The sequence below is a fragment of the Equus quagga genome, chromosome 6 (assembly GCF_021613505.1).
Source record: "Equus quagga isolate Etosha38 chromosome 6, UCLA_HA_Equagga_1.0, whole genome shotgun sequence".
Classification (NCBI taxonomy): Eukaryota; Metazoa; Chordata; class Mammalia; order Perissodactyla; family Equidae; genus Equus; species Equus quagga.
This window is the reverse complement of record NC_060272.1, coordinates 65,767,695-65,795,151: the sequence shown is the minus strand read 5'-3', so window position 1 is coordinate 65,795,151 and position 27,457 is coordinate 65,767,695. Positions and strand designations below refer to the sequence as shown.

Genomic DNA, 27,457 nt, shown 5'->3' with positions numbered 1-27,457 from the left:
TCAGTGACAGCCTGGCAAATTTGGCCCTGGTCCCATGGTCTTAATCTTGGTTCAGCTTCATATTTTTCAGCTCTATCATTTTTCAGTTGAGAAGACTTGCTACTATTTAATACATTTTTTTGTTACCAGTGTGTATATAGAATAATGACAAAGTCTACAGTTGAAGTGAAAATGATGAACGGTGTACTTCCAGAAAACAGTAAGAAACTACTTAAAAAAAAAATATGTGAACAAACAATCTTGTAGGGAAAAAAGGTAATATGATATTAATTCTGAATTTTAGCTGTGGAAAATTTGAACTGTAAATATTTTCCATTGAAGGAGGGAGCAAAGGAGACAAAATTTCACAAAAGTGAAATTCATTAACCAAGATATTTACGACCTGATGACTCACCCGAATATCTAGATGAAGAGTTTTTTCTTTAAGCTCCACTCAACCACCGAGTAGCTGGGTAAATTTGGATAATCTCCATAAATGCCCTGAGCCTTAGTTTCTCCAGTAATCTATGGAGAACTTATTTAATAAGCTTGTAAAATTTTAAAAAAGTCATGTGATAACAGCATGTACACAAAATGCTTTGTAATATATTGTGAAATAATTAAAATAACATTTTTGAAGTTGAATTTAAGGAAACTGCCAGAGATACTAAATTTCTAGTTTCTATGGTTACTGGGAGGTCTGAATTTTGGAGAATATAAGTCAAGAAAAAAAATATAATAAAGCTAAACTAAAGAAGTAGTTTTCAAAATGGTGAAATATATTCATAAATTTGGCTTTCAAAAAATTTGTCATTATAAACATATTTAGAGAGAAACATGGACTGTTTTTGCAGGTTATTTTTTAGGGTTACCATCTCAAATGTTTAAACTGGTGGCTGTCTAAACTGTAGAAAGTTTGGCTACAAACACAATGCACAACAACCAAGAAGGGAGAGATTTCAATACTTGATGTCTGCTCTTCAACAAAAACCCATGAGACTGGAGAATCATTCGCTCAACTAAATCCCAGAATTATTGAATATTAAAAGAGTGCATTTTTATACCACTGGCTACCTATATTCCTTCCACATTGGCTAGAACACTGACTACTTCTTTGAGAATAATATGATAAGTTTATTACCCTTAACTCTTCATCAATTTCATTCTTTACATCCCAACAGTAACCCAAGAAATTTCATTGTTTGGGTTTGTGTGTTTGATTACTACTGTATGTCAGGTTGCTCTCCAGGTCAAGGCAAGAAAGTGAGTATGCTTTTGCAGTATTTTAATTGCCAGCCAGTAAATAAAATATCTAATTTAAGAAAATTTGATATACAAATATTCAACTTATGAAACAGTTACATTTTGAGGATGATCATCACTTTGAAAAATAATTCATCATTTTACAAAATAATTTACTACCATTTTTTTTACATAGCCAGTTTCCCTACTGAAGTTAATATAGATTTATTTACACAGATATTTTCAGGAATACATCTATCACAAATGGTGAGGTACATCTTTACAGCGTTCTTTCTTGTAAATGGGTTTTGCAAAGACATGTCTATGATAAATGAAGTGCTGTGAAATTTAACTTAATTCCATTAAAGTTAAACTGGATTTTCTAGACATTCTTCCACCCAACCCTGGTCAAAAATAAATAAATAAATACAGTTGAGCAGCGGCAAGATCAAAAGGGCATGAAACACACAAAAAACGTTATTTATGCAAATGAAAGTGTGATGTCAAACCTCTTTGGTGTTTAGGAATTTCTGTTGATAGAGATAGAAATGAAAAGAAACCCCAAATTACTCACTGAAAGACCTCAAAAACATAATCCCTTTATTTGCAATCCTGCTGTTGTTTTATGTTTCCTTATTCTTTTCTACTGTTCGTCTTCAGCTACCTAATATCCCTACGTATTTAGAATAATACCCAATTCTAGGATATCTGGTACTGACAATATGCAATACTTTGTTTAAACTCATAAATGCATCTGTCAGTGACATCTGAGGGTTGTTAGAAACCATCATTTCCAGAACACTGAAAAGCAGTGTTACTGGCTCCAAGAATATCTCTCTATTATCACCATGTTCACCAATAAAATATCAGCACCCTATTCCTGATATAAATAAATTACCGGGAAAAATTTTTGTTATTGTTGCATTTATTGTTGTTGGTATTATTTGAAGGAATAGAGGTAATTTGAAATTAAATTTCGGTAGCGTATGTATAATGATGATGTATATCATCTTTACTTTGGAAAGAAACACAAAGACAAAAACAGAAGGGGCAAAAGAAGAATCATTGGAAAATACTGCAAGTTTGAGAATAGGCCTACAATTTCCCTACTGCCGTATGTCTAACTTAGAACAATTGGATATTTCACCATCCTCAGGGCTTACTGAGTCCTAACATACCTGAGATAAAGATGTGCTTGAAGTAATTAGAATATTCATTAGGCTTACTGTGTTTCTGCAAACCTCTCCAGCTCATTCATTCCTAATAGCGTAGGCCAAAGCCAGATTTAGGAGGGAGCAGTACTCAGTGCCTCTGGCTTTCCTGAAAACTAAAATCTAATATTTCCAGTTGAAGTCTAACATCCCATACCAAATATGCTTTTTAAAATCTTCTAACTTCTATAACATAATTGAATCTAAAGAATCTAATATATCTTTAATTTTACACATTCCTCTTGCTTTGCAAGAAGAGACACAAATTTACGGAGTTTACCAAACTCATTGTCTCTCAAAATATGGCGTTTCTGAAGTGGCAATAGTAGCCCCTCTATACACACACTTCTTCGCTCGGTCTGTTGGTGTCAGAGAGGCAGTGGGGTACAGTGGTTAAGGGCCTGGCCCTGATGGACACGGCATAGCTCCACCACTAGCTGTGAACCTTTGCTGAGCCAGCGCTTGCCATAGTTTCCTCATCTATAAAGTGGGGATAAGAACAGTAGCTCCTTCAGAGAGTGTGTATGAACAGTACCTATATATTAATACATGTGTGGCATATAGAACAGTGGCTGATGCTGTTATTGCTGTTATTCCTTATTTTTGATGTATGGCAATCCAAAACTGGGTTTTGTAAAACTATGCAGTTTCGAGTCAATGCGAAATCATATACAATTTCTCTAGTTCATGGAAGTAATTTTTGAAGTAAAATGAATTCAGCATTTTTCTATTGATTTGAAATAAATGCTAATTGCCTGTGATGAAGAAACTTCTATTTCCATAGTGGCTTAAATAGACACAGGTTACATAATTTACACTTTACAAAGTTGCCAGTACCTTTTTTCGTATCTGGTGAAAACACTTTCCCTTTTGGGAGTTTGGTGAATGAGTGTAATATAAGCTAAATTACCTTGGAAACAATAGCAGAAACAAGTAATTAAGAATGTTGACCCTGTGGAGAAAACTATGTGTCTATATCCACTGCTAAAATTAATAATGATCTTTGAGTGATTTTAATTTTAAAGAAATATATACCAGTCACTAAGGGAAAGAAGAGGAAACTTCTAGATTTTTGTACTTCTTTTGAATTGACAACAATACTGCACTGATTGAAAACAGAATTTAACTTTGCTTAGATTTGGATTGTCAGAGTGAGTTCATTTTCATCTGTATATTATGAGTAGGCAATCATCTTGCTTTGTTTAAGGTGCTTAAACTATTTTAATCTATCATTGTTCATTTCTATCACTGAGAACTTCTGCCATATTTTTGAAATTCAAGTTATTCATAAAGACTCATATTTACACTGATTAGCAGTTAAACCTGAAAAAGGTAATTGGTTTTTTTAAGCTTGAGATACAACCTTTTTTCTGACAAAATCTCATTAAAAATCATCAATCATCTACATTAAGACCAACAGTTTTTTTTACTTACTGAAAGGAAAACTGGGCGACCTAAAATTCCATGAAGTATACCTGATTTTCATTTTAACAGAGAGTTTGATCATGACTCCATGAGAACCAGGCTTGCTTGCTTTAATTGTGTACTATAATTATTTACATGTTCTTGAGAAATAATTTGATATTATTTGTGTTTTAAAGCCAAATTGTAGGGCTGGGTGAAAAGTCCTTGGTAAGTAACCATCTCTAGAGACCCTAAAAAATTATGAAAAGCTCTAATATTTCAGCTACGTTGTTTTATGCATATAAAAATATCTATTGTAGGAGTCAACTACCACATGAAATAAATTGCATTTGTTTTCATTGAAAAAGATAGCTAAAAATTTCCTGTGGGTTATTGCAACAGTACAAGAATACAAGGTGCGTTTATTTATTAACAAAAAAATTGTAAAACAAATTGTGAAAGCAAAAGCAGGCTACAAAACAAAGGTTTTTGATAGCCTTTGCCTTAATTAAACTTGTTACACATTAATATGCCACAGTTAATAAATGCTATAAAGTGTACGTTAGCATTTGCTAATTCACTTTTAAACATCTCCCCCCACCCAGACCACTACGGAAAATACGTGTATGCAGGATATACACTTCCTCCTTCAAGTATCACAATCTTGTTGTCACATAGTCCTCGTGGGTGACCGTGTCAGTGAGGTTTACGTCATAGTCTACGCTACAGTCCTCTTCCTTCCCGCGCTTCTCCTTTGGTATTATTGGAACGGTGTCTTCCACGACCACTTTCTCTGACTTGAACGGACACACTCTCTTGCCTACCTGTAAACCGAGGGTGTCTGTGTTCCTTTCTCGATGGTTTACTAATATACATTGTTCACTGAGGCCGGGGATGTTCAAGTCACTCCGTGAAGCTAAGCCTCGGGATTCCAGTTGAATATTTCTCTCCAGTGGTCCTTCAGCCTGTCGACGAGCCATCTCTTCTGAAACAGAGAAGATTTGGTTTGCATTTTGCTCAGCAGCGTTGTGTTTTGATCGTCTGTGAAATAACCCAAAGTTTTTGATATCAGTCACGAAATTCACTTTTCTCTGCTTCTCCCTCGGGGGCTCCTGCACCACCAGGGCGGAGCCATTGCTTATGTTGTGTCTTTCAGAGGCAATTGCTGCCGATCTCGGATGAATCAGGGTGGTTAAATCGAAAAGGCTGAAGTTCTTTTTCTTGTCCCTGCTGCTTCCTTCGTTATCGCTCTTTTCATCAGAGTCAGCTGAGTTGGAAGACTCCGTCGCGGCGTGAGCGGATTGCACCGTACATAGTTTACTTCCTCTTAGTAACCCCAGGACTTCGAAGCGGAAACTAGAAATGTCTTGCTTTAGTTCCTAGGTGAAGTTTAAAATGATAAAATTAGTTTTATGACTTAAATCAACATCATTTGCTTATTTCATAGATGAGTCTGACCTATTTTAAGAGCTAAGCTTCCATTCTGCTGTGGTTCCATTAAGAATTGCGTTTTCTCACCGGCACTTGTGTCATTTTGATGTCTACTAATTTCGCTGTTGGAGTTCTGGAGGAACAGGCGGATTTCCTAACTTTGATGTAAAAAGAAACGAAAAGAATTTTCTTTTCCACCACTATGTAGTCAAGTATATTGGGTTTTCGGGAGAAAAGAGTTTCAAATACTTCTTCTCTAAAATATACATCTGCTTTCCAGTCACTTCATACTCTCTCAGAGATGCATTTTTTAAAGATTTTTAATATTGTCACAGTTTTGCTGCCCAAAAGGATATTTAAAAAAATAAAGTGGAGTCTAGTCTTCCAAGAGTTGGCAGTGACTTTCAACTGTTTACTGCCTTGGAGTTGATTTTACCCAACACCTGGGTCAACCGCTAAATCCTGCCCATTGCTTCAGATCAGACAGCGTGTCTTATATTCATCCTTTTCTCATCTTTCTGGACAATGGAATTCTCAGTCCTAACCTGATGGAAGCCTTTGTGGTGGTCTCCTGCCTCCAACCTATCTCCCCAAACACCGTGAACCATTTAACTTCAAAATTTGGATTGCTGTGACTGCAAAGAACATTTTGGACCCTAGCCAACTTTCAATCTGCGCTTTGTTTTGCAGTTTCTCTCCTCTACCTAACTCACTGCTTATCTTTATTCTTTTTATCAAACCTGCTGCTTTTCTCTGTTAAAGGTCCTCTTTGGGTATTTTATTTGTTTGTTTTTGCCTATAAGATCTTATTGACTTTAATCATTCTTCAAAAATCTCTACAAACTGATGCAGAATAACAAAAGTATTTCATACACATGATATGAGCATATACATATTTCATGTATTCCACTCATCTCCCCTGATAGAATTAAAGAAAATCCTCAGGGGGAAAGACTGAGTTTATAAGTCATAGTTAAGCTCAAACCTTGAATTTCCGCTACCAAAGCAGTGTAGAACACAAAAAAGGTTTTGTTGTTATTTTCAGGGTGTTGGAACTAAACTAACTTAAGTTTAGAAATCAGACTGAAATTTCAAAAACTAAAGCTGTCTCGGTAGAGTGTTGCTGGAATCAGCAAGTCAAATGCCACTGGGCACTAGGATTTCTCTGCCTCCAAATAAGTCCCTTGACATTTCAGATTAAGTATGTTTGGAAACAATGTATTTTGAGGAGAAATTTCTCCACTTGTTTTTATTTTGATAATTCAATAGGACTTTAATTTAAAATCAGAAGACATCCGGTCTTACTGGAACACAGGGCTCTTTCCAGCTCTGATTTTAAATGTGCTGTGCCTGGTTCCACGCTCTGCAGAATCTGCCTTTCAGTGATGATGGTGAAGATGAAAATGCTTACCTTAAAGTTCTCTTCCGTCAGACCTTCTTCAGTCTTGGCATCTCTGATCATGGCAGCCACGTACCGCTTCACCAGATTCCTCATAACTTCCTGAGGCATTTTAAAACAACAGAATGGATATTCAATGCATAAATATGCTTGCTTTCTTGAGTCAGTTCTGAAGAGGAGATTGTACTTTATTTTAGTGTAAATTTCAAGATATAATACAAGAGTAACTTACTTGATATTGGTGATGTCTTCTTAAATTATCAGCAGCTCGTCTCTGAAAAGGAACGAGGACATATACTTTTTGGTTATATTGATACATTAACATTCTGGAAAATAATTCATTTTTTTTAGTCAAAAATTTTTTCCCCTCATTTCTCCAAAGAGAGAATTTTACTAGACAATGGATAATAGCTAATGAGTGCTTCACGTGAATCGAAAGATAAGGAGCCAAAACAACAAAGTGCAAGGTTATAATCCTATGGCATTTAATATATAGAATTAGTTAACAATGGTGGAACTGGCATTTTTCTAATATAATGGGATGGAGAATTGGGTTATCATAGTGAATATGTACCCCAAATCAGTTGAAATGATGCTAGGAGACACAGACAGGACATATCAAATAAAAATTAAAAGAAATATCAAGTAGAAATAATTCGATAGAGTGAAAAGCTAGCATTATAACAATAGGAAGGTCTAAATGTCAACAGAGCAACATCAAGAATTTAACCACGATATGCAACACGAAATCAGGAACATTGTTAGACAATAAACTCCCCAACACTGAATTCAATCAGATGTACATTAGAGAGGGTTGCTGTTTTAATTAGATGGTTGAATTTAACAAAAAAATAAAATAAAAGATTCTGTCCAAACATAGGGTTCATTAATTTATCATTTTTTAAAATAAATGTGAATTCCGGCTCATTTTGAAGAGATCAGAATGGTTTGGGATCAGAACTAGGATTAGCACAGAGCAGTGACTTCAGAGTGCAGAATGGAGAGAGAAGATGTTTAATGATTAGAAAAATTCCATTATAAGTTAAGTTAAATAATAAATACTAAAATTGTGTATGTGCAGATTTCACAAGTATTCTAAAGATACTAGGAAAAAAGCTATTATAATCCCAATTTTATGCATATTGAATAAATATCAGTTTTGATTCTTAAGGGAGAAAACTGGCCAAAATAATCTAAAATAAAAATATTTCTGTAATAAAGGATTGAATTGGTAAATTGCGAGAAAGCAAAAAAGATAACATATCTGAAGTTTAAATAAGTCTTTTGATCTTGTTCCTTACTAAATACTTAATCATAGGCTGATGAAATGGAATTTTGAGAGTTATAACTGCATACATCTCTGTGAAATGATATTAGAAAAAAAATCAAACAATTCAAAAGAAACTCTTTCTTCTCTTTAGGAGAATAGGGGACAATGGCATTTTTGCTGACCATGAGAATGGATTTGTGTTTCATGATTAGTAGTGACTGTCAGAAACAGATGAGACAATGCCTAGCTTCCCCAAAGCCACTAATGATTTGAATAGCATTCATTTTCTGCATGAATCTTAAGAAACAAATTTTCAATATGATTATGGTATTAAGACTGGTAAATTTGAAACAATACAAAATTACAACATCTTGAAAAAAATATAGCATGGGAATTTCAGAGTGGGCCACCAGATGGAGGTATGTGACTCCTATTGAGACACAGCTCAGCTGAAATCCGTGATAAATAGCACTTCTGGAAGGAAAAAAAAACCTTTTAGATGCCCTTAAATTTACTTCAAGTGAACATAAAAACTGAAACAAGCTGTATACCGACTTTAACACGCTCACTATAAATATTGTACAGTAGATCCCTATTCTATGATTTAAGTAGATAGAAACTTTGAATTTAATATAGAATTTAGTAGACTCAATTTTTATTATTTTGGTGTCCTATAGCATTTTTCTGTTATGTTTTAGTCTTTAAAAAGCCAATAAAAAATAGTCAGTAGAGAACAGCTTGAAGTCATGATTTCACTTTAAATTTCCTTAATGCAAAACTAAAACTAAGGATGACAGAATCAGAAAATTATGAGTAATAAGTGAAAATTATTGAAAGTAATAAGTGAAAAGTGATGCCTTTTAGTATTAAAAAGAGCATGAACTGCCTTTCCTTCAGCAGAACTGAACTCATATACAAATTTCAACATTTTAATAAAAATTTTTAAAAAAGCAAAATAATGTGGCAGAAACAGAACATAGAAAAAGTTCACTGTGGTAACTTTCAGGAGTTGTTCAATATCTGTAGCCCAGGTTTAAGGCTAAGATAATATAGTTAGTTGTTTTTTGCCAATTTTTTCCCACACCTACATAGTAATACTACAAAGCTATTTTTAGTCTTGTGAGATTATATCAGCTAACTAAATTTCACCATGCTAGGAAAATAAGAATGGATGAAGTTAACCGTATTCTAAATACTGAATACAAAAATGAATGGAATGAATTCACCGAGTGATAACAGCTAAATTATGCAGCTCAGATACCCCTCATGTCCACTTACTCTCTCCTCCCCTGGTTAGCACCGTGGAATTGATTCTTGTGTTATTGACCATTGATATTATGCCTAACTGTTTCTACTTTCTCACTGCCTGGGAGGCAGTGTAGTGTGGTGTCAAGAACATGAATTTAAGATTAACATCAGGATTTGAAATTGACTGAAACTGAACAAAGAATTTATCTCTGAGACCCTGTCTCTTCCCCTGGTTTTTATTTTGCAAGGTAAAGATAAACTCACTGAGTGATTTTGAAGATTAAAGGAGATAAGAGATTCAAGGCATCTACCATTAACTAATGTTAGTTCTCATCCTCTTTCTATTTTTTCCTTTCTGATAACAATATGATTTAACACAGTTTTTTATAAAAAACTTATTAAGTCACAAAACTTGTGGATAGTTTGACACGTATCAGGATTACCTCTGGGGAAGTAAAAGGGTTGTACTTGGATGTAATTGTCTCTCTTTGCGTGATTTGCCTTGCATTTCCTGCTTGCAGAGAGCGTTTTCTTTAGCTGAAGAATTGGATACTTTTAGCCTAGGCAATAGAGGCTTGGAAGTAAGAAATTTGTGTTTAACTAATAGTGTGAGGGGATGGTTCTAGTAAATATAGATAAATGTAACAAATTCTGTAGACAGTGATTGTTTTATTAAAGCTTTATTTTTTTAGAGCAACTTAAGGTTCACAGCAAAATTAAGAGGAAGGTACAGAGAATTCCCATATACCCCCTACCCTGCACATGCATAGCTTCCCCCATTATCATTGCTCCCAACCAGAGTGGTACATTTGTTACAACTGATGAACCTACACTGACACATCATAATCACCCAAAGTTCATAGTTTACAATAATAGTTCACTCTTGGTGTTGTACATTCTATGGGATTGGACAAATATATAATGATATGTATCCATCATTATGATATCATACACAGTATTTCCAGTGTCCTACAAATGCTCTGTTCTCTGTCCACTCATCTCTCCTTTACTCCCCCATTCCTACCTCAACCTCTGGCAACCAGTGATCTTTTACTGTCTCCGTAATTTCACCTTTTCCAGAATGTCATAGGGTTGGAATGATATAGAATGCAGCCTTTTCAGATTGGCTTCTTTCACTTAGCAATATGCATTTAAGTTTCCTCCTTGTCTTTTCATGCCTTGATAGCTTATTTATTTTTAGTGATGAATAATATTCCGTTGTCTGGATGAATCACAGTTTATTTATCATTCACCTACTGAAGGATGCCTTAGTTGCTTCCAATTTTTGGCAATTCTCAATAAAGCTGTTATAAACATACATGTGCAGTGTTTTGTGTGGACATAAGTTTTCAGCTCTTTTGGGTAAATACCCAGGAGTGCGATAACTGGATCGTATGGTAAAAGTTTGTTTAGTTTTGTAAGAAACCATCAGACTGTCTTCCAAGTAGTTGTATCATTTTGCATTCCCACCAGCTATGAATGAGAGTTCCTGTTGCTTTACATTCTTGCAAGCATTTGGTGTTGTCAGTGTTCTGGATTTTGGCCAATCTAATGAGTGAGTAGTGCTGGTCAGTCATATTTTAGGAGGTCCCAAAAGTTTTATGAACATCTCTGCATTATCTTGGATTTTTGTTATGACTTCTGTGAATTTTCCTTTGTGGGTTTCTATTTCACGGCTCTTAGCTCATAGGGCTGATTTAAGATATATTTATTAAGCGACTGTATGTTCATGGCAGTGGGATACAAGAAGCCAAAGATGAATATTTTTTTTTTGCCCTTAAGTGGCTTATAGTCTATTAGGTGAAATACCAAGAACACATATGACTACAGATGAAGGTAAAGAAAGAAGAGAGAAAACATGGGGCGTGCTGTAGGAATGTTATTTGAGTACAGGGAAGGAAGAAGTAGTATTGGGCTAAGGAAAGAATCAGTAGCAGCCGTCAAACAGGGAATGCGATTTTAGATTGGACATGAAAGAATCAGAGGGTTTGACAGGAAGAGAGGCACAGGTGTTCTAGAAGATGGGACTAGGATGAGCAAATATGTTAGTGCTAGAAGGTGAGAGACATATTATGGCAACTTACACCAGCGCAGTTACGATGTGCTCTGATAATAGGAATACATGGATTAGATCACGTAGGAAAGTTAGCATGGGTTCTTTATGTAAAATCTTAGATGACACAGTGAATTTAGTGGTTAGTAGGCACCTGGGGTTTCTGACTAGTCGAGTGACACGTGGTGAAAATTTAACTTCTGTGATAGTCATCTGTAAGCAGCATTAGGTAGGAAAGGTATGTGTGAGAGAATCACTAGATGAAGAGGTTAGTTGGGATGCTACTGCCAGAGTGTAACTGAAGGGCACAGTGAGTGTGAGCTAAAACGGTAGCAGTGTGAATGGAAAGGAAGGGACAGGAAGAATCTCAAGGGACAGGGAATGCTGAGGGGGAACAGAAGCAAGCGGGCTTGGCAGTTGGTGTGGGAGCATGATGACAAAGATGTCTAGCCTGGCTGCTGAGATGTTGGTGCTATTAAACAATAATAAAGAACTCAATTTTGGAGATACTAACAGAGGACACTGAGGTAGAAATGCCACTGTCTATTTTAAATCTTTGGGGAAGGCTAGGACAAAAGAAGACTTGAGGATTATATGCATCAATGCAATGGTGGATACAATTAAAAATCCACATTTCTCAGCATTTACAAAGGAAAACTATCACATACAATAAAATCATTGATAAATTGTGAGTATGTCTATTAGGAATGCATAAAATGACCCTCTTTCTTTTTAAATTAGCTTTCTTAGGCTAACACTAAAATTTAATTCCCTAACTTCCTAGGATCTATTAAAGGTTAAGAAAAATCAGATGGGGTTTTAAATTTCAATAAATGACAACTGACATGTAGGCATTAAGAACAAACATACTGTTTATTAGAACCGAGGAGCTTGTCCAATCTCATTTATGAGGAAACCGAGGCCCACAGAGTTGAATGAGTAAAATGCTACAGTGTTCTCAGGACAGGCTGGTTCTAGAATCCCAGGCTAGAACTCACTCTTTACTCATTGCTCTTTCTCTCAAGTAGACACTAAGAGACATCTGAACACATCTGCCCTGTTTTCTCTGACTTTTCCTCTCTCTCCCAACACATCTGAATTTGTGGATCAATATCCTTACCATGCTGGATCCACATTTATTTAAATAAAAATTCACCATAAAATGCACGCTAGATGTTATGGTGGTTTCCTAGGGCTCCTATCCAAAGTACCACAAACTGGGTGGCTTAAAACAACGAAAATTTATTGTTTCACACTTCTGGAGGTAAGATGTCTCAAATCAAGATGTTGGCAGGGACCTGTTACCGCTGAGACTCAGGGTAGAATCCATCTTTTCCTCTTCCTAGCTTCTGGTGGTGGCTGTCAATCCTTGGTGTTTCTTAGTTTATGGCTGCATAATTCCAATCTCTGGTTCCATCTTCACGTAGTGTTCTGCCTGTGTCTCTGTGTCTTCACATGGTCATGTTTTTATAAGGATTCTACTCCAATATGACCTCATCTTAACTAATGGCGTCTGCAATGACTCTATTTCCAAAGAAGGTCACATTGTGTGGTACTGGGGATTAGGGTTTCAAAATATCTTTTTTCAGGGAGACACATTCAACATATAATATATGTAGTCTTTGCAGTTAACATAATGATAATTTTTGACAGTTGGTGACATCATTAAATGTTATACAATAGAAATGCCATCAACAGTACCTAGCATGTTGGCAACCCTTTCATTGGGTAAAGATCAGCTGAGCTTGAAAGGGATTTAGTATCATAAGGGAAGCATTATATCTTATAAGTATCACTAGAAATGACCAAGAACAGAATTGAGAAATTTGTGTTTATAAAAGTAACATAATAAAGACATTTCATTAAGAAAATACCTACGTGGGTAAGGGGTATTAAATCTGTTCAAGCCACTCACATGTTAACCTTTGATTGATAATCTGCAATGACCAGGTGTTCTCTATCTTTACTAAAAAATAATAAATTAGATAGAATTATAGCATGGCAGAACTAGGTTAGGAATAAGGAATTTCTCCGTGAATGAGTTCACATTTATGATGTCAGTGAGAAATTTGTGGAGTTGTGTTTTTTTAAAAAAATTAGATTGATTGTCAGTTATGTTTAAGACAGGAAAAATGGACCACATGACCAAAGAACTTCCCTCCTTAATTTGGTGTCTAGGAAAAATATTTTGGAGGAAGATGTGCACTTTAAGTTGCCAGTTTTCTTTGTCAATTATATCAGAAGTCTAGCACTGTGGGCAGAATGTTCCTAGACAGAGTGGCTTTTAACATGGATGCCCAGGGCACATCTGTGTGCCACATTAGCATAACTCTCAGTTTGCAGGTTCCTCCTGACTTGTTAGGACAAGACAATGGCAGTATTTGGATCACAGAACTAATGATAAAGGAAAAGACCAACTAGTGAGAAACCTCTGCTGTTGGGAAGTAACTGCACATTTCAGTGGAAGTGTCAGGCTGTTTTAGAGCAGGAGGGGTTTCGCAGCTCTGAAAGGAAGGACTCTGGGGAATCGGCTGTGACATTTTCTCACTCTTTATCTCTAGTTCTCTCCAGGTCCACTATGTGGAATGTCAGGTTCACTTCACGCAGCTGGTTCTCTGCAGTCAATTGTCAGTGCCAATTTCTCTCATTTCCACTCTAGTTTTGGTCCATCACTGGTTTTAAGCCCATGAATTATGCCTTTTATTCTTTGCTTTGCTGAGTGAATCCCTTAAGCTTGCTGTGCTCTTCTCTTTTTAAAAGCAAGTAAAAAGGCAAGGGGCCGTTCCAGGATGTGATCCCTTTTTAAAAACTGTAGTTTGGCTCATTTACAGATGGATTTACATATTGTTCTCTATAAACACACTTCCTAAGCATATAAAAATAAATGACATAAAATGCTTGAATGTCGCCTTGTCAAACCAAGTATTCAGGATCTCACTCTTGAAATATCAAGAGTATCAAGCAATTCATTCCTCTACATCTCCACTTGGGAAAGAAAATTTAATTAAAAGGCCGTGTCAGCAAATCTTACAGCAGTAAATTAAGGCTTGAGAGAGATTCAAGGATGAATACTGTTGTATCTGTAATATTTGTAGGTAGGCCTGCTGAAAGTCAGGAAGATTAAGGAACAGTACATTTTGATAAATTATCACTAAAAATAATGTCTGAAAGGCATGTCCTATTAGCATTTTTCCTTTAGTGATGATATGTGGTGCTAATCCAGTTACCGTTTGGGATTCTCTTACAGTGACTTAACTGCGCTTCTTTCTGCGGCAACAGGTCAAGCGCGAGTGTCCCATCTGTAGTCCCAGAGTTGAGGGATGCTAAATGACCCTAACAGAGACGGTGTTTCATGTTCTCCTCACCATGTGCTCAAGAGAAAACTAGAAAGTGGAAAATATAAAACTAAGGAAGTTAAATTCTCTTTTATATGATTTGGCCAAAAGCTCTAGTCTTTTTCAGTTCAGGATATTGACCTACTAACTTAAGCATTCCATTTATATATCTGATCGATGGCTTTAAAAATGTTTCACGTAATTAAACACTTTGGGGAAGTATTGCGTTAGTATCCTTTTACTTTAAATGATCTAGACCTCTTGAGCAACAAGTACAAGGGTTGCTTTTGTGTTAGTTTAAAAAGCTGAGTTAGATACCCAGGCTTTCTTTAATTGGAGTTTCTACTTAAAGTTACAAGCTGGGAATGCTTGTTAAAATGAAGATTCCTGATGATTTTAGTGCACACTAAAGTTTGAGAACCAGTGTATTAATACTAGAAAGAGTGCTGATAAAATGAGGTTAAGCAAAAACTTTGAGAAAAAGTAATATCAAACCCAAAAGCTGCAGTATGTTTCTTATTTTGTTCTTGTACTCTCAATAGGTTGCCCCTTTGGTGGATTTTCATGATTTCCCAGAGACAGGCGATTTCTCAATAATGGGTTTGCTACTTATGATAAAGGTCTTGTTTCAATAAAGCATTTCTGCTTCATTTATGCTCTCCCCCATAAAGCATTCCAAATGAAAGGTTAATTTACCGGGAACTCTTAATCACCCATAAAAGGAAGTGCAAAGTTAAAAAAAAAAAAAAAGAAGTTAATGAGTTTTCAGGGCTAGTTGTATCAGTGTTACTCGGAAGCCATAAATAGCAGGATAAGACCACCAGTGACGGGCTCCTAGGGAGTGGCCACTGTGGCAACCCCCAAGAGCACTGGCTTCAGGCTCTGCTCAACACATGAAGGGAATGAGCACCAGCATGACATTCAGGCAGCTGCTGGGTGACAAGTGTAAGTAAGTGAATCACAAGTGGGACGGTTAGAGAAAATGCCTCAAAGAATGCATAAACCCTACCTTCTGTTTAGCCTCAATTTTCTGCTTCAGAAATGTGGCATAAATGTAAACAAGTTGGGATGAGTGCAGAAGGTAAGCCAGCCTATAAACAAGGGCTTTGAGATACAGGAATCTAAGAGCTAGCTAAAAATAGTGATAGGATCTGCAAAAGCTGTTGAGAAAAATTAAAAGAAGAATACACAAGTTGGAAGGTATTGTCGGGTGGTCAACAGACTTTTCAGGGAAACAAGAGAGGGCAACACAAAACATATTGGATTGGGAAACAAAAGACCCAGGTTTTCTTCTCAGCTCTGTCACCAAGAGACCCTGAAACACTGAGCAAGGTAAACAAATTCTCTCTTTAAGGAAATGGCTGAGCTAAATGATTTCTAAGATCTCTTTGAAGTGTAATGCAATATTGTAAGCCATGCCTTACTTATACAAAATGATTGTGATTGGTACCTCAATGTCACCTCTTAATTAATGAATGTGTGTATCTCTTTGTCTTCATAGGTCTACACAATGTACTGTCAGGAGGATCAACGGAAGTGAAATGAATTCACAACAAAATCAATTACTTTTTGACATTTTTTCTCTTTTAACTCCTTTATTAATATTAAAAAATTCTTACTTTTCATTGATCTTATATTTTTCTTTACAAATAATACTAATAGTATAACAAATAATTCAGATATTTATTTCCTTCTGAAACATAAATGTATAAAACTCAACTAAGAGTGTGCAAACCAAAATATTATATGCCTCTCATTCTGGAAATGTAGTCCAGATAGAGAGTAAATTTAGAGCATTGAGTTTGATTAGGCTGGTGCTGCCCAGAGTCTTAGCCTCTTGGAAAAGGGGCAGGATTGAGAGTGGGAAGAGCATGGAGAAGAGGGACACGACTCACAACACTTGTTTAGTTTGTCGTAAATTCCCCAAGCACCAAAATGTCCATTATCAAAGGTTAGTAAAATTTACATGGCTAAGAGAAGGCATGGTTTGACGACACAGTTGATTGTGAATTATCTTACTGTACATCAGCTTGGAGCAAAATATTCAGATTTAGAGATAAAGACATAAAAGGAAATTTGGTTTTTTGGAGACCAGTAGTATATATATATATATAAAGCTCTTTAACTTACACTCTTTACCCTCTCCCTCTGAAAGATGTGAATCACTACTTGAATAGGAAAGCCCAAGTGAATGTTGAGTTCCTCTTTTATCTAAGAAATGATGGTAACATATTCCTAACAATGTGTCAACAGTGGGAGGATTCTGGGAAGTCTGGGGGGAGAGTTGGAAGTCACGTTCTTAGAGTGGTTCTCCATTATCTTGGTGGCCGAACAGATGGATCTCTTAAAATATTAGAGCAGGGCCCCATATCTTGTTACAAGTTTTGTGGCATTTTAAAACCCAAGATTCCCTCTCCTATTGCCTAAAACTAAAATATTAAGACAAATTTATTTTCTGTGTGGACTTTAGTTTTGGGCCCAGAAACTCTTTTTAAGTCAAAATACTGCTATGAGAGACAGCATAATAAGATAGTATTATTCGCTAATATCTTTTCAGAAACTGATTAAATTTCTTATGAATTTAAGAATAAGATGGGGAAGAGGACAAGTATATTTTGATGTGGAAAGGAGTAAGCCAGAATTTGACTTCTCTGAAATCTTTCCTTGTTTATCTTAAGGAAAACATTATTTCCTGTACTATTCTCATAGCATCTTGTATATGACTGTATTGTAATGTTAATACATTAAATAAGATATATTTTAGCAATATGTTCTCACAGCTGTATCTTACATATTGGAAATGATACTCTCAATGATGGAAACCATGCCTTTTGTACCTCCTCACATCCCCTAATTTCTAGCTCAGTTACTGGCATGTGGAACATATACCATAATTGCTCATTAAATCTAAATCATTACATTTATTTCACAATCATATTTTTTTAATAATATGAACTTAATTTTTAACAGAAAAATCAAACATTTGGAGTAAAATGATTTCACTCTATAGGGTCAATGATAAAGCCTATAAATTAGCATGAGGATTGCAGGGTAAGACATCACAATTTGACTTTCCTTTCTAAGATCAGATATATGCCCAAACTTGGTCCTCCAAGTTCACAGGGTAATAGTTTATGGGAAAGAATCTAACTGCCTCTCCTAACCAGCTCCCTGTCTGCCATACTGTCTTGCCAGTTAATTTCTCTTTAGAATTAGAGCTGTTACTGAGATGACAGGAAAATAAGTGCCACTTCCAGTGGAGAAAGCCCCATTTGATGCGGATGACAATGCCTGGTGGGCGATGAAGTTAGGGCATAACTAGCAGTCATAAAATATGTTAAATAAAATTAAAAACAAATCAAAATTTTTCCTTAAATAGCTATTATTACTAGGTGATTCTAATATAAAAACATATTAGAACACTTCCAAAGCAATTTCTCTGAGAAAGTCAAAGGAACTAATGAATATTAGGGTATTAATTCCCAAAACATCACTGTGAGAACTTAGAAAATTAGGAAATTAAGTGAGAAAGAAATGAAGAATGACTTGTCCCATGTCAGTGGTTTGCCTGGAACAAAGTCCTAAGCCCATGTATTTTATGCTGGAATTGCTTAAACTCTTGCTTTCTAATATGAAAGAAATTCCCAAAGGAAGTATAATCTTCCAGTATGATGGAAGCATACTGAGCAGTTATAATATTTTTTTTAAAACACAACTTCTGGGGCCGGCCCTGAGGCCGAGTGGTTAAGTCCATGCACTCAACTTCGGGGGCCCAGGGTTTCGCCGGGTCAGATCCTGGGCGCGGACGTGGAACCACTCATCAAGCCACGCTGAGGCAGCGTCCCACACAACACAGCCAGAGGCACTCACAACTAGAATATACAACTATGTACTGGGGGGCTTTGGGGAGAAGGAGAAGGGGAAGGGGAAGAAAAAAAAGCAGAAAAAAAGAAGATTGGCAACAGATGTTAGCTCAGGTGCCAATCTTTAAAAAAAAAAACACCACCACAACTTCTTGGCATTTAATATGCTTAAGAGTAGAAGCAAAATGTTAAGCAGTTAAACATATTCTGAATTCACTGTGCTTGAATATGGCACAGCATTTTCAAGTTATAATAGTCATTCAATCATTTAATTGAGAAATTTTTATCAAGCATGATATCTGTGCAGGGGCTTATCTTAGGCACTGAGAATATGAGGTGAGCAAAACAGACCCTTCCCTTACAATCCAGAGAGAAACAGACAATGAATAAGTAACGCCATCAATAACCTGAGTTACAATTCCGAAAAGAACTAGAAATTAAGGTATGAAGAGAGAATGTGCTGGTTCCCCAAGCCTTGACTGGTGAGTCTGGGAGAGGCTCGGGTAAAATGTGATTATTAAACTATTAAAATAACAGTTGACTGCCCTCAACTCAGGAAATGGGTTTGTGAAAAAGTCATAGTTACTCAGACAGTGTCTTAGACATGGGAGATGTGCAATAAACATTCATGAAATGCAAACAGTAAGAACAAAAACGTTGAAGTTCCAAAAATATTCAATAAAGAATACAAATATATTCAAATACACAATTGAAAAAAAAAGAGTAATACTAACATGCTGTGTTCTTACCCCAATTGTTCCAAAACTTTCTGGTTTTCTTCTCATCTTTTTCTTGCACAGATGTGTCCATATCCACTTGATCAGGTACCAGAGAGACTTGGGGCTCGGGATGACATTGAAGGGAGTAGGCAGGGTACCTCCTTCTTCAAAGTAACTCATCCAAAGCTTTGTTCGAGCAAATTTCCATTCTATATCTGCATGGTCCTGAACAGGAGAATATGACAACTGCTGACAGGTTTCTTAATTAACATGGTGAGATAAACCTCACAAAGAGCCTGTAACCTGACTCTGAGTGGCTTTTAGAATACTAATTAAATTGCTTACAAAAACACCACTGATTCCCGGAGATAGTCATCTAAACATTTCCTATGATAGCTTATCCTGGTAAGGAGTCACAGCTCCCCTGTCACTTTTCATCCTTCCCTCTTCCGTGAAACAGACATCTAAAATGATTCTATGTTAAGGAGACTATAGTGATTAGTTATGACTTGAAGATGAATCTTCATTTCCTGCACTGTAGGCTTACATTAGCTCAGACGCATTAGATTCTGGCCACAAACAGTGCTTTCTGTTTTACCCAAGGCCTTGAACACCTACCTAGGTGGATGCCACCTTCATGGATGCTCATGGCTTAGCCTTCTGGTTTTTCCAGGAAAAGGCCTACTTGATATGTTTCCATGTGAATAATTTTTGCCTACCTTAAGGCAACAGGCATAAACTCAGAGAGAAGTTCCTCTAACAAATGTAGAAAAGGGCCTCTGACACAGCATTGAACCTTGACATAACCTTGGTCAAGTGGCACCAGATGGGAATATGGCTAGTGGTTGTCTGCAAGCCTCAGAATATCCCCCTCATCATGTATTAATCATTCCACTTTATTAATCTCCTGAAAAAACTTAGGAACTTTTATGGCAATTAGATATAGGGCAGCCGGTCTCCTCTTAAATTAACCACAAATCTGATTTAAGCAGAAAATCTGGGAAGTAGGAGGTGGTAGAAACTAAACATACATGCATTTTAAGAATTCAAAGCAGTTCATTTTAACCCAATAATATTATAAGAAAGGAGCTCAGATTTTAGAGTAGAAGAATAACTGTAGACTATGCTTTATTCTAATATGCCTACATTGCTATGTGCTAATGAATGCATTTGATATATATACATTTCTACTCTGAACAATATCGATTTTAATCTAGACACAGGACAGATTGTGCTTTCCAAAGGAATCACCATATCTAGAAAATGCATGGTCTTCATTGTTGCTTAGCAAATGTTTGATTGGATGGATTGATCGATAGATGGAAGCACAGAAGCTACAGGTTCCCTCCCCTTTTCTCTCCTCTTCCTCTCCTTCTCTCTCCCTCCATCTTCCCTCTCTTTTTTTCTAAACAAACATACGGATTCTGCATTGATGAAGAAAAGTATATATGGTTTGCTGTAGTCATGGAGAATGCGACTCGGCAGAATTGTCTCAAGGTTAATAAAAAGGCAGTCACTTAGAGAAAATGTTGGCCTGTGAGTAGCTTCTGCTCCTTCTGATTCTTTGATTCTCAATGAGTCACAAATTAAGGATTACCCTGACCTCATTATGTTCTCTTACTACTATCACAAAGCAGACTCTTCCTTTGTTCATGGCTTGGGATTCTGAGAGGGTCTGTAACAAGGTCTGGAGTGGTTAGAAAATCCAGAGGTGAAAAGTTGTAGGTTGGTGATGACTAAAGCTATCTTTTGCCCCCACCTTCTAACTCTTAGTCAATATTGAAAAGTTAATTTAGGTATTTCCTTTTCTAGGAAGCCTGCCCTGACTCCCAACAATGTCAGCTGCCTCCTACCCCCAGCCCACATCATGGTCCTCTTTGCTGTACTTTCACCACATTCCAAAATTTCTTTTCTCAATATTGAAATTATTTGTTTTTTTTTTTTTTTTTTTACCACTACTACATAAGTTTTTTCTTGAGAGCAAGAACTTCATTGTTCTGTGTGCCCCTAAAATCAGGCATATGGCTGGCATACATCAGATGCATGATAAACATTCAATCAATGAACAAATGAGTGAGTGAGAAGCAGGCTTTAGATATGGCCTGCCGGATTGCTTTTGCCTTTCAACTAAATTTTCCTCTTTTTTCATGCTTTACCCTAAAGCTGTGAGTTAGGGGTAGTAAGGCAAAAAGAGAAAGCCCTTAGGACAAATTCTGCTGGTGAAAATCAAATACTTGGCTTGTTCATGCTTCAAAGTGGCATCATGCATGGGATGCTGGGGGGTACACCTGTTTCAGGTTCTCAGTGCCTGCTCTCCTCTCAGGTAGTTATAGAGTTTGGGCTAAACAAAAATAGAGAATGGAAGAGCATTCTCACCTTTGTAAGAAGTAACCTAGAAAGTTATACCCCACAAAGAAACAAAAAGAAAATGTTATAGTATTCTTGAATCATGTTCTCTTCTTGACAAAATCAGTATATTGAATGTTTTCTAGGATCAAAACTGTATACACAGCTTCTCTGAATATAGGTTGATAATTAGAGGCTTTCTAATATTTTTGGAAAGTGGTCTGGAAAAGAGAATCCATTTTGGAAATGTGTTGACTAGAAGAATACAGAACTTCCGAAGCAAATATATAGGGACTATCTTTAAAAATTCAGATGTGTAAGATGCTTAAATGAAGGTCCGCACGTTCAGATATTCACATGAAGATCTTAGAACCTAGTTATGTCCAGTAGGAGCACTTTAGTCTGTGATTCAGTAAATAAAAATAATGCATTCTTATGTTTTATGCAGTTTTCATCTGTGACAGGTGTCTTGCCTTCATAAAGACAGCTTAAGTAAAATTCAGAATGCTGCTTCTCAAAATAACAATAATAGCACTCCAGAGGTTTAACAATAGATTCAAAGATGCAATATAATTGTAGTTATTTATGGAGAAAATGGGCAGCCTATAATTATGCATATAAAATACTACTTGTCTGAGGTATAAATATGGAAGACTTAAGAAATATATTTCATTCCATTATGGGTTTGCTTTGTCACTATTGCTATTGGCCGTTACCATATATCACTAGTATGTAAGTTCAAGGGGATAAAGGGCTTTGCCTTTCTTGTTCGTAGCTGTATTTATAGTTCCTAGAACAGTACCTGGCAACAGAGAAAGTACTCAATAAGAATTTGCTGAATGAATGAATAAATAAATTAAGCTAAATTGTCTGGATTCCAGAGTTTCAAATAAACACATATGCTATTGTATATTCTGCTACAGAATTCAGGCTTACTGCTACATTGCTTTTTTCAAGAGTTTAAGAGACTGAAAATCCTGTGACTTTTTCCCTCAGACTCCCCTCTGAGCTATCTTTTGTATCTTGCCAAGTTGGCATGAGTTTCCTTATATCAAGATTGTAAGTTAAATGGACAAAGACAATGAAAAGCCCAAAAGGCACTGCATAGAGAGGATTGTCTGTTCATAATTCATACCTCACCTACTGCTTGCCGTAGCCAATGACTGCCTGGCAAGGGAGATGCAGTTTCTTTTATAATCATGTATAATATGGCAAAACTAAATTAGCACATAGCCAAATATGGTGTAATACTGCTTAGAAACTTCAAATTAACCATTTATGTTATATTTCTGATCTGTTTCATTAATAGTCAATTATAGACCTTATTTCCAATTATGATAGGATGTAGTATAGCTAGGAACAACACATTCGAGGGGGGAATATGGAAATAAAATAAAGTTATTCAACTTACAGCAATAAGTTGGTAAGAATTATTCATCATAGCTATTAACATGTTGAGTAGGACAACCAGAGAGATGACATTGTATGTCCCAAACATGGTGGCACCAACAAACTCAGTGAATTCATGCTGTGCTTTGACATTGGTCACATATAAATTGATGAGCCCAAATATTGACCAAAATAGGGACTGGAGTGTCTCAAATAACCTGGAATAAAGATAAAAATGACGCTAATGGCTATATTCATAGAACCATCATACAATAAGATGTAACAATAGAATCTGACTTACTATCATGTATATTTGATTAATTTAAAAATACATATGAATAGTAAAATAATATGTCAGGGCAATTATAAAATTAAACATCATAGAGGTTGGCCCGGTGGCACAGCAGCTAAGTTCACACGTTCCGCCTTGGTGGCCTGGGGTTTGGCGGTTCAGATCCAGGGTGCGGACACGGCACTGCTTGGCAAGCCATGCTGTGGTAGGTGTCCCACATATAAAGTAGAGGAAGATGGGCACGGATGTTAGCTCAGGGCCAGACTTCCTCAGCAAAAAGAGGAGGATTGGCAGCAGAGGTTAGCTCAGGGCTAATCTTACACACACACACACACACACACACACACACCCACACACACAAAATTAAACATAATAAAAAGAATTAAAGAAAATTGTTTTCACCATACTAGCACCAATGGTGTACTTAATTTTCCCAAGAGCTTTGAAAACTGCAGTCAGTTACCTAAGGCAGGGATGCTGAGTCTGACCCACAGCCTGTTTTCGTATGGCCCCTGAGTTAAGAATGGCTTTTGTTTTTTCAAAAGGTTGGAAAAAAACTCAAAAGAAGAGTGATATTTTTTGATATGTGAAAATTATATAAATTCATATTTCAATGTCCATAAATAAAGTATTATTGAAACTCAGCTACAGTCATTCATTTATGCATCGTTTATGTTTTCCTTTGTGTTATACTGGCAGAAGTGAGCAGTTGTAATGGAGAACACATGGCCCACAAAGCCTAAAATATTTATTATCTATCCTTCTCATGGAAACTTTGCCGACCCCTGTCCTAGGGCACTGAGTGATAGTTAATAAATGACAGATTCTTAAGCTACGTCTTTGAAAAATGTCAGTACTTTTTCATAGTTTTGCTTTTGGTTTAAAATTAAATGGATTAAATGGAGGATTAAAAATAATGTTATCATTATGGATTTCTACGTTTGCAATTAAATTTGCACACAGTGAATCCTATAAAGGTAAAGAGTCCCAGAATGCCTAGAAAATAAAGTTTGCTATTTTTTATATTTAAGGGAACATTTTATTCATTCCTACCAATGAATGAACTCTGTTGATTTTATTGAAAGTAAAGTTTCCTTAACTTACTCCAAGAAATGGGATAAGATGAAGAGTGTCTGAACCCAAATGAAGAATTGCTTCTTTCAGCAGGACCATTATACCACCTTGATACAATGTAATAAAGACAACAGAACTCTTTATACACTTTAACATATGGTTGCAATAAGACTAGTTCAATTATATTGTAAAAACAAAACAAGAACCCTCTCATGCCTGGCATGGTGGCTACGGAGGTAGGATTTCAGTCTTTAGGGTGGTTAGCATTAGTTTGGAATCATGTTGTGGGACCAAGTCAATCATGTTTTCCAGCAGCTCCCAGACCCAGTGACATTGTTAAACATACACACTTTTATCAGAGGTGGTCCTTAAGTAGGTCTCCAGAGCCCCCGGCCCAGAACCTCAATGGATTAGATAAATCATGGTCAACTGACTCAAGGAAGAGCCAAGTCATAGCAGGCCAGCGGACAACGGCATGGCCTATTGTGAAAAGATGAGCCTAAACAATCAGATTTCCTCTCCAAGAAAGTTTATCTTAGAAATATCCTGAGAACAAGGTAGTTGCCAAAAAGGATGAAATGAAAGGAGCTATGACGTAGAGTCAGGATCAGTGGAATTATATGAAGCCAAAGGTGTGAGACAGCACAAACTAAAAAGCAGAGAATTGAGGATAAATAAGTCAGATAATAAGAAAACTGAAGAGAATATACACGGAGTAGTCGAATCACGGTAACATGGTTCTCAGAGTGAAAAATCCTGTGGCCCAGCACTATGTCGGCTCTGCTCTTCCTGAAGCCAGGGCGTGCTAAAACCAATCTTTGCTCAGAGGATCAAAGGGCTGTAATCCTGTTCACAATTCTTGTAGCAAACTCCTGTTACTTGAAACAATCCGTGAATTTCTGGTCTGTATAACCAAGAGAATCTAACTAAGGATGCCTTAATTTGCGTTCAGGACTTCTTTTTTCAAATTTATCACTTTTTTAAAAAGAGTAACCAGTTTTATATTTTTAATTGCATAACTAAATTGTAATTCTAGGATAGGAAATTTACTTGTTTGTTCATTTTGCTAGAGTTGTTCAACAATGGAACAAAATATCACAAAGTGGTAAGGGAGCTGATCTGATCAACTTCAATTAGATGGTGACTCACAAGCAGGGATGGGCAATATGTGAGGAGCTGACCATGTCTTCTTAAAGGGCAATCCAGATGTCAGATTCTAACCATATCAGGGAAAGTTTAATCTAATTCATTCGTCCTAGACAAAGGCCACTAAAAGCTACTCTTTGAAAACTTTCTCAAGAAAAAAGTAAATTTGACCCAAGGCCATGAGTTCTTTATTTTTAGTGACTTTAAGGGCAATTTCTAAAATTAATGATGATGCTATTTGGATTTAACATGAAATGCTTTTGTTCTTTCTAAATAGTGTATATTCTTACTGTGAGTATACAAATATGATTCAGCTAGTTTTCTCTCGACATCAGCAACAGTTCAGAGAGAGCTGAAGTTATAATATAAGTGATATAATAAATTATATAAAATTTTGCCACATACATCCCATAACAGTTGTTTCCTTAAATAAAAACAGTCATATAGAATAAATAATTTGTTATGGTTAAATAATTTTGATTTGCTTCTGTCTAAATAAGAACTACTAATTATTAGGGAATATTAGTAAACCCTTTGGCAAAATTACATTTTAATTAGAATTTGAAAAGGAGAAAATTCAAAGTAAGATGACATTTTGTGATTAACTCTGGATTTCATTCTTATTTTTGTTTTCTTTTCCTTTTTTCAGTGGAATGAATCAGAAGTGAGATTTGCAGAATAGTTCCACTTAACTAAAATATATTTAATTCTTCGATGAATTAAGACCCTGGTATCGAGACCTTGTTGTTTCTAAGTTAATTATTTTTTATCACATGGATTTTAAAAAATCAATCTAGGTTTATATTTCTAGGCCGTTGCTTCTAGAAATATTTTCATAATTAGTGATTCCCAAATCTATTGATAACCACATTGCCCCCAATTGAAGAGTCATTAGCTGTAGCACATCTGAGACTGCTTTTAAGTGACATCTATTTTCCTAATTCTATGGTGTGATAAGGCCTGAAAACTTTCCAGAATAATGCCACACTAAATTAAATGACACTTAGCATAAAACCCTGTTTGAAGACTAAAACCGGGCAATTTGTATGGAGCGAGGCTACAGTTTTGCCTTCCTAAAGATGATATTTTGTCTCTTGATGATTTCTCAATTGCTACTTTTAAAAATTACTTTGTTCCCTAGTTAAATACTTACAACTAGAGAAAGCAAACAAGTAAAAAGGTAATGAATTGTACAATTGAGATTTCCTTTTATCCCTTGAGACTAAAACTATGAGGAAACATAAATTACTACAAGATGCATCTGCATATTTTATTCTTAGTTGATAAGGAATAATGTAATACTAAAACAAATAAAGTATGTTCTTAATTGGCCAGTTCTAATTATGTGGAACACAGTGCCAATAATTATAAAAGGGCTTTTCTTAATCAGACATTTGTCACAAAGCCCATGGCCTTATCTTCATAGGAGAGCCACTTACTCAGAGACTGTTAGCTTAAAAATGTGTGTAGAATAATTTTGGTGACTAAATGTTTGGTTTCCTTTAGTGACATGTGGTTCTTCCCGTGTTAAAGAAGAAAGAACATGCAAGTGTGAAAACAGCAGGAAGAAGGGTCCATGTGCTGGTGGGAAAATGCACAGAGAGACTAGAAGACATAGTCCACAGTCTGTGACCCTAGGAGCTCCTGGTCATCAGGGGGTCAGGAAAGGCATCCTGGAAAAAGTACATCTGAGGTAGGTTTTGGAAAATAGAACAAAATTTTGCAAGTGGGGCAGAACAGGGCATTCTAGGATGAGAGAAGATTATGACATGTTTGAGGATTGATAACCTATTAGAAAATATTGAAGAGTAAAATATTCTTGAAGAATGGAGAAAGGTGAGGCTTGAAAAGGAACCAAGAGGCAAATCATTGAAGGACCTGGTATGTCAAGCTAAGGAATTGGGCTGTATCCAGTAAAGAACAAGAAAACATTTCGACACTTAAAACAGAAGATTGTCAGGATTTCGGTTCAGAAAGATCATTTGGGCAACAGGATGGAAAACATATAAAGGAAGGCAGAGCCCAGGGGCAGGGGGACTTGGACTGAGGAGTGGGC

The 27,457-nt window shown here is 36.2% G+C and overlaps 1 protein-coding gene across 4 annotated transcripts in view; it reads right to left on the bottom strand.

Annotated features, from left to right (window-relative positions):
* Positions 1-4,230: 4,230 nt before the first annotated feature.
* Positions 4,231-27,457, bottom strand: part of TRPC4 (transient receptor potential cation channel subfamily C member 4) — a 206,894-nt gene continuing 183,667 nt past the window's right edge. For 3 of the 4 annotated variants that reach the window (XM_046663667.1, XM_046663666.1, XM_046663668.1), the window contains 5 exons: positions 22,912-23,107; positions 19,170-19,379; positions 6,899-6,940; positions 6,679-6,768; positions 4,231-5,215 (listed from right to left, as the gene is read on the bottom strand). In XM_046663667.1, coding sequence (XP_046519623.1) covers positions 4,493-5,215; positions 6,679-6,768; positions 6,899-6,940; positions 19,170-19,379; positions 22,912-23,107 — 1,261 coding nt within the window. In that variant the 3' untranslated portion in view covers positions 4,231-4,492. The remainder of the gene's footprint in view (positions 5,216-6,678; positions 6,769-6,898; positions 6,941-19,169; positions 19,380-22,911; positions 23,108-27,457) is intronic. The other variant, XM_046663669.1, reaches the window with a different exon arrangement.